The sequence below is a fragment of the Gavialis gangeticus genome, unplaced genomic scaffold, assembly GCF_001723915.1.
Source record: "Gavialis gangeticus isolate Ggan-Ray unplaced genomic scaffold, GavGan_comp1, whole genome shotgun sequence".
Classification (NCBI taxonomy): domain Eukaryota; kingdom Metazoa; phylum Chordata; order Crocodylia; family Gavialidae; genus Gavialis; species Gavialis gangeticus.
The window spans coordinates 136,158,714-136,167,237 of record NW_017729024.1 but is presented as its reverse complement, the minus strand read 5'-3'; the positions used below and the strand labels follow the sequence as shown (position 1 = coordinate 136,167,237).

The following is an 8,524-nucleotide window of genomic DNA, read 5'->3' as shown; positions in this document are numbered from 1 at the left end:
AACAGGTGGGTAGGCCGCAGGGAAAGCGGCCCTGAGCAGGGCCCCTGTTACAGTCCTCATCCTCCCAAGGGGTGCCTTTCTGAAGACTTGATCCCCTAGATCATGGTGTTTGTCCCTGACTTGCTTGTAGTTGGCTATCAAGTTACCTCTCAGTCTTCTCTTACTCAGACTGAACAAACCCAGTACCCAGAGTCTCTCCTCACAGGGCCTATCCTCCAGGCCCCTTATTATGCACATAGCCCTTCTCTGTACCCTTTCAAGTTTATCTGGGCGGTGCCCAGAACTGGAGCTGTGGCCTCACCAACGCCAAATAGAGGGGGAGGAGCACCTCCCTGGATCTATTGGCAACACATCGGCTGATGCATGCCAGACTTCTATTTGCCCTGCTGGCAACTTCATCACGCTGTTGGCTCATATTCATCTTCTGGTTGATTGTTACCCCCAGGTCCCTTTCAGATGCTGTGCCAGCCAGTGGACCACCACCCATCATAAAGTTATGGAGAAGGTTCTTCCTACCCAGATGAAGAACCCAACACGTGTTCCTATTAAACCTCATCTGACTGCGTTCAGCCCATAGAACCAGTCTGTCAAGGTCATCCTGGATCCTTACCCTATCTGATGTGCCCGCATTTCCCCACAACTTAGTGTCATCCACAAACTTAATCATTGCGCTTTCCACCCCCTCATCCAAGTCATAGATAAAGAAGTTAAAGAGCACAGGCCTAAGCACTGATCCTTGGGGGACACCACTGGAGACAGCCCTCCATGTTGAGGCCATCCCATTGATTACAACTCTCCGGGATCAGCCTCTGACCCAGTTGATGACCCACCTCAGATGGACATGATGTCTGTAATGCAAATTTAGGCCCATATTGAAAACCAAGCTTCCCTGAGCCTTCAGGCAAGTGGGATAGAGACAGACATTCAGAAAGCTGGAGCCTGGATTGATTCAATCTTTGCAAGTTAGTCTAACCTCTGTAGATTGAACCAATTTGCAAGTGAATAGGCATTCACTTTTGACTCAGGAAATGCAGGCACATGCCTGCAGTTGCTCAGGCCAGAAGCTGGGGGCACTAGAGCATGCCTTCAGCAGCAGGGAAACTGTGCTGGGGTGGGGGGGGCGCGGGATGTGGTCAGTCCCAGAAGTAACCTCAAGTGAACTGGCCAGGGAGGGGGTTTACTTCCCCCCTCCCTATCCCACCAGCATGGACCCTAGCTTGGGTCTGCCAGGTTCTCCCCACTTTCTGCTGCAGTGGCCAGGAGCAGAGGCATGGCCAGAAGTCAGCCAGAATGGCCCCCTGAGGCAAAGGGAGCAGGGAGGAGGCTTATTCCCCCCTCCACTCCCTTTGCTCCTAGGAGACTGCAGCCGGGATCTGCCAGCCCTGACTGCCACATCTGCCAATCATTCCCTGCATGGGGCAAGTGGTGGGATAAGCCAGATGCCAAAGGGAGGGGGGAAATAAACTCCCTCCCTGCCCCCTTCACCTAAGGGGGGCCATGCCCCCACCCCTGCCGCTGGAGCAGCAAGGGGGAAGGGACTCTGGCAGGGCAGTAGCCCCTGTGATGGTATCCCAGGAGCACAAGACCCTTCCCAGCAGGGGTGGGGGGAAGCTGTGCTGTGGGTAGGAGTAGGGCAGGCAGAACTCCTGCAGACTGCACAGGGTGAGCAGAGGCACTGGGGCTTTGAGAGGTGGCCATAGCCCCCCAAATCCCCCTAGTATGCTGCCACTGCTTGTCCCACACAATCTGTGGCAGCCTTGCCCACCCTGCTCCAGCCCACAGTGCAGCCCCCACGCTAGGAAGAGATTTGCACTCCCAGGAGACCATCACAGGGGCTGCTGCCCCATCAGGATCCCTCCCTCCTTGCCGCTCCAGTGGCAGGGGTGGGGGCATGGTCAGAGGCCAGCCAGCATGGCCTCCTTAGGTGAAGGGGGCAGGGAAGGAGTTTATTTCCCCCCTCCCTCTGGCATCTGGTGAAGGGGCCAGGAAGGGGGCTTATTCCACTGCTTGCCCCACACAAGGAGCGATCAGTGGAGGCAGCAGTTGGGGCTAGCAGACCCTGGCTGCAGTTCCCTAGGGGCAGAGGGGGTGAATGGGGCCTGGCCCCTTTGCCTTAGGGGGCCATGCCGGCTGGTGTCTGGCCATGCCCCTGCTTCCACCCCTTCTGCTGCAGCAGTGAGTGGGGAGTGCCAGATCGGGTCCATGCCAGTGGGACAGGGAGTGGGAAATTAAACCCCCTCCCTGCCCAGTTCACTTGGGGCTACTTCCAGGGCTGGCCACACCTCCTGCTGCTCCAGCAGCGATGGGGAGGGTCAGGGGAAGGGATGCCTGACAGAGGCTGCTCTCCCTTGGCCAGGCAGACCCCAGCTGGGGTCCTGGGAGAGAGATATGGGGGGTAATAAACCTCCTCCCTGCCCCTCTCACCTCAGGGGGCCATTCCAGCTGGCACCTGGCCACACCTCTGCCACCCCTGCAGCAATGTTGGGGGGACCCTGACACAGGCTGCTGCCACCCAGCCAGGCAGGCCCTGGCTGGGGTCCATGCAGCTGGGACAGGGGATAGAGTGGAGAATAAACCCCCATCTCTGTTCACTTCATGCTGCTGCCAGGGCTGACCATGCCCCCACCGCTGAAATAGTAAGCAGAGAAATGCCTGGCAGGACCTGCTGTGCCCTTGCCTGGCAGACGCCGGCTGGGGTCTGTGCTGGTGAGGCAGGGGCAGGAGGCAAGGGAATAAACCTCTTCCCTGTCCCCTTTGTCTTAGTAGGGCCAGCATCAGGCTGCATCCCTGCCCCTGCTCTGTATAGGGAGCAGAGGGATAGGGCCAGCCCTGCTTTGCTGGAGCGGAGAGCACAACCCAGCTCAGGACTGTAGAGCATGCTGGGATGCTGGGGGACTCTGGTTTAACTTAAACCAGGATCTGGGAAAGAAGTTCCACAAACCAGTTTGACCTCAGTCAGTTAAGGCTGATACTACATTCAACCAGGTTTATATCAAACTGGCTTCAGACATTTTGAAACTGGTTTATGTGCACTGAATTTATGTTCTGTTACAGGTTTAAACCAGTTTCTGCTCACTTAAACTGGTTTATGTGTAACTTCTGTCCCTAGCCCTGGTGTGGAGGGCAGAATACCAGGCATAAAAGTAGCATTGAAAGCCTCAGAGAAGCTATTAGAGGTAGATCAGATTCCAAAATAGGAGTACAGATGAGTGACTTGCGTACATGGGAGACTGAATCATCTTGTTCATAACTGACCCTCAACATAAGGAGAGCAATTCAAAAGGGAAAAACTGCAGACAAGCCTTGGGTAAATTAAAGAAGGGTAGGAAAAAGGGAAAACAAATCAACTCATGCTGTGGATATCAGATTCCCACCTAGAGACTTACCAGGGAGGTTCATCAAGAAACCTAAAAAACAGCACAAGAAAGCTGGACCAAAAGGGAAGAGAAGGAATCTCAATGGATAGACAACGTTTTTTGTAGACAATAGATAAAATGTTGCATTAACAAAAAATACTGTAAGGCTTTATTGTGGGTCTTTGTAAAAAGACAGAAGCCTTTGATTACCTCTGTAGACTTCAAAATACATAACCTCAGGAGTATTACTCTTGAATCTTTAAGTATATAGCAACTTACTCATAACACTAATGGATAATTTACTAACTTTTGAAGGCCAGTTTCTCTAGAACCATTATAGTGTTCCTGGACATCTAGAACGATGAAGATCTCCTCACTGCAATGATAGTAGCTATAGTCTTTTTTTTGCTGTCTCACACAGCAGTCCCAGTTGCTTCCAATATTTTATTACACAAAATGAAATTCTGGCAGTGAGGTGGCTTGAAAACATAATGGATGTGGGGCAGAATTCTATTTCTCTTTGTGCAGGTTTCTATCCATCTACCTGGCTGTTTCTGGCCCTTGCTTTATGCTGTGGGCAAGTAAGCCAGCATGACTTACACATTAGACTGAACACATACAGTAGGACCATGTGTTGGCTGACCATGTACTCGGCTACGTGTACTCAGCTAAATCCCGCTCCCCCCTCCCCCAAATGACCAGGGGAATGGTGACCTTTCTGCATCTTGGCCCCAACCACTGACTGGTTAACACACTTGCACAGACAGCTGGAAACCCAGATCCTAGGGGGACTGAATCTGTATCTCTCCAAGCTCCTGGCACAGTGCTCTAATCAACATAGCACAACTGAAGCCTGTTCCAGCATCTTTTGAAGCTGAGCTATTTATAGTGGTTATAGTGCAGTAGCATTTAATAGTCACTGGATGGAAGGCAGTGACCAGGGAAGTTTCTGCCCCATTGGGGGCAAGACTCCAGGCTAGAACACAAGCCTCCCTTCCGCTAGAGCAGCAGCTCACTGAGCCATACTCCTTCTACCTTATGCTCCTCCTCCTGACCCCACATACTCCCTTCTCTTGGCTCCCCAGGATGCCAACTTCAAAAGAATACTAGAGAGGTCTCTGGGTAGTGTCTGACCTGTGATGTGATGATTAGACCCCGTTACTAGCCAATTAGAGAGAGGTAGCTTCAAACACTCTTTGTGGGAAAGGGGAATATCTCCAGCTTCATGGACAATTGTTAGGATCTTTGGGCTAAAACAGGAGAGGGTCCTCCTCCTGAGTCTCACACCTGATAGCCATGAGTTTCTGGTCACTTATATTTTCTGGCCTCAGATGAAAGTACCTGCCCAGAAAGGGTGGACATACGTGGCCATGTAGACTTCCATGCCAGCATGTGACTATTGCGTATGCTCAGTCTACACGCATATACACACTGCAGGGGTTAAAGCATTGCTTCCTGCATGTAAGGGTCAAAAATGTCACTTGCACTGCTAAAAAGCTGTCATTTGGCTGCACAAAGAATTCTACCCTGTGTCGAATACCTGGAGGATTGTATTTCTTTTGGCAGCTGCCCATCCAGAGCACAGCCCTACTAAGCATGCCCAACAGCAATACTGGATCACAAATTGTGCATAAATGACAAAAATCACAGTTATACAGCTATGCATGCACTATTTAGGCATATAAAGTGAAACCCAGTATATCCTGTAAGAGTCCACAATGTTTAGAATATGCCCTAAGGGAAAAGACCCAGGAAAAGGAAACCTAGCTAAATGGCTTGTTTGTTTGTTTTTTAAATAAATCAAATAGGCAAAAATACCTTCAATCCTAAGCACCCTCACACTAATGAAAAAGGTGCTAAGCTAATACTTCTGTTGTGCAAAGCAAGGCATATGGGCAGTAAGAAGGAACTGAGTTATGCTCTAGGCCACCTGCCTTCATGTACAAGTAATGATAGTGCATTTTGTGTAGGCATAGCCATAGGGAACAAGATTCCATATATATAAAGAGTGGAATAGACAATCAATCAAATAACTGCCCCTTGTATAGTAGGAGGATAACCCACTATATCTGAATGTCTGAGGGTCAGCAATGTAATGTATTTCACCTGTGCCAACATCTGAGTTTCAGGTGAGCATAGTTTGCAGAGCGTAGGAGTGACTGACAGTATTCTTTACTGTGTGGTACAGCTTATTTATCAGAAGTGTTAGGGGATACAGGAGCTGTTGCATGAGGATTTTTCCTACATTAAACTTTGCTGGATATTCCTTCTGATGTACCCGATGCTTAGTTTTGTATATCTAAAAATGTCCAACAGTAATACTTCCAGTACTGGATGATATCTGTACTAGCACAGAGTAAAGATGTGTATGTGGTATTGGATTACAGAAGATAGGTTATCACCAGTCTCAAATTGAGTACTGTTGGTAAAGAGACAAGTGGCTATATTACTCCAACTGTTTCCACTGAAAGTTTTTACTTGTCTCAAAATCATGAAAGGGAGCTATTGCATATGTGCTGTAATTATTTTCCAAGTGAAATATTTCAGCTGTTTTTAAACAGTTTTCAAGTAAAATTTGTTCCTTTTGAGGGCTAGCTCCTTGCCAAATTATGTTTTAAACAAATGAGCTGCTACGGTTTTACTTAATTTTTTAACTAAATTGTCAGTAAAACGTAGAGGATCTTCAAACACTAAAACAAAATAGACTTAACCACTTAGAACTTAACCCTACAAGGCCCTTTGTATCTCTGTAGGCTTCTGAACAGTTCAGATCCAGACAAGTTCATTCCATTAATTTGTTAAAGAAGGTTATTCCTAGTATATAGTTGAACGAGGCTAAAAAGTTATATTTCTACTTTCATCCTTTCGAACATTTTATCTTAAATTTTAACTTGATACAATTTGATAGCGAACTCTTAGCTTGCAATATAAACATTAACTGGACATTTCAACTATATAAGAATTAATATAAAGACACTGAAATTAGAGTTTCCTCCTCATTTCAGGATTCCCCTGTGCTGTCATTGGTTCCTTATGGATGCTCCTTGTTTTTATTTTTAAGCAATCCTCCCTATGCTTTACACTTCTACCTCCAAGAAACTGTTACAGTACCATCTTTTTAAGCAGGAGTGGCTGAGCTGTACTAGCTGTTCAAAAGGCTTATAATTACTGCACTATAACCAAAAGGGAACCTGTGTATGTCAAAACATACTACCTCCACACTCACTTGGTTTCTACTGGTTTCAGGTGCAAAAGGCCATAACCATAAATTTAATACAGGTCTACTACATGATAAAGTAGGCCCAAAACTACCAGCTCAGGAAATTAGATTTTGTGCCATGTTTAGCCAGAATTAAGTACTACACAATATTTTTGTACTAGTAAAATAATTGCCTTGGTGGTTAATGGATACACTTCCACTTCTCCCTAGTACTTACTCAGGTGGGCAAGGCTCAGTGTTGCAGGTTCTTTGGTTTTCTGGTGGCTTACTCTCAGGGTCACAGTAATTGTTCTGTACAATGGAGTTGTCATCCAGCCTTTTACACACTGCCTCTTGTTTCTGTGTACCTTGAAAAGAAATTGGACACCGCTGATTAGTAATGGCTACTCTTTTTCTACTTATTCACTGTGTCTACACGAGATGCTGACTGTGCAGTTATTACTGCACAGTCATTTATTACTTGTATATCCAAGTACTAAATTACTATGCAGTAACTAACATCACTGTTCAGTAGCATCCCCACGCAGTTTTCTGGTAATGCTGACTGCATAGTAGCTCATTATTACTGCGCAGTGGTGTCACATCACAGTTTGTGCCATGTGACACTACTGCACAATACTAACAAGCTACTGTGTAGTAGTAACAAGCTACTTTGCAGTAAGCGGCTTGTGTAGATGTGGCCACTGATCAGTAAAATTATGCTTCATTTACTAGCCATAAATGTTACAGTTCAACTCTAAAAAATATACAAATAAAAAAAAATTGACCAAATATGACCACAAAATATCTTTCAATTTACTGTAATTTTAGGCAACCACACTGCAAAGAGAATTCCAAATAATTGCTGTATTCTAAAACAAAGAGAATATATTTATAGGTTTAGTAACAGATTGTTTTTATTTGCATATTGCATGAAATCTATTTCCCATCTTTTTCCTCCCCCAGCAAAAAACTCCAATTCCAAGCAAAATATCAACAGATAGACTGTGGTCACATTTCAGTGCAGAATTATTGTTTATAAGTTTTGGGCATAGTGTAGGATGAAATGCCTTATTTTTAAACATTACATCCAATAAACATTGTTTCACTTAAATTATAAAACTGGAATCCATTCTGAGAGACACAGCTTGTGCCTTTGAGAGCTCATCATGCCTGACATTCCCAGTTCCTCTTTAATTACATTAATTAGCAAAGGCAGTAAGAAAGTGGTCGTTAGTCTTCCAAAACCAATAGTAAATTATTGTCCAAAAGGAATATTTTAAGGTAACTGGACTTTACTATTTAAACACCAGAATTCACAAGTGTAAATAAATCTGTTGGGACTGAAGTAACATTTTCATCTGATAATCCTTTAGACCATGGACATAAATGTGGTACATGCATGTTGAAAATTTATATTCAATATGCTCCCTTCCCCCACTTTTTTATAACAAGCATGTTGATTTCTTTCCTAGAGTTAAAAGAGCACAACGACCAAACGTATAAGTAGTTCTTTTATGTAGTGTCAATGTAATAACGGGATTATTTGTGAGCAGGTTGCAGGACTGGGAGCATAACTTGAAACAAAAACAAAGTTAAAAAATGTGTGGTTTGTTTTTTTTCTAAATTGTGAAATATCACAAAATAAATAGGAGTTAACACAATGTGGCTTTGAATTATCAACCAGTTTTTTTTTCAGAGCCGACTTCCCAGCTTTACATGTTCCTTTGCCCTTGAAGACAAGGGATTTACAGGAGATGGACTCTGACAGTGGTAAAATGAAGAATGAAGAAAAGAGAAGTGCACAGTGTTGTTTCAGCAAGCACATCATTTTAAATATATCTTTAAAACAAAGAATACTCAGGAATTCCAAATTATCCTGCAGGAGGAAAACAAAATCAGTGTTAACAACATCCCCTTAAACAACAGTTCTGGTTAACCATGAAGTCCATCAACTCTTTCCCTGTGA

At 45.3% G+C, this 8,524-nt stretch overlaps 1 protein-coding gene across 1 annotated transcript in view; it reads right to left on the bottom strand.

Annotated features, from left to right (window-relative positions):
* ADAMTS6 (ADAM metallopeptidase with thrombospondin type 1 motif 6) overlaps nucleotides 1–8,524 on the bottom strand; it is a 395,156-nt gene that overhangs the window by 54,661 nt on the left and 331,971 nt on the right. The window contains exon 21 of the mRNA XM_019517795.1: nucleotides 6,794–6,923. Within this exon, the coding sequence (XP_019373340.1) occupies nucleotides 6,794–6,923 (130 nt within the window). The remainder of the gene's footprint in view (nucleotides 1–6,793; nucleotides 6,924–8,524) is intronic.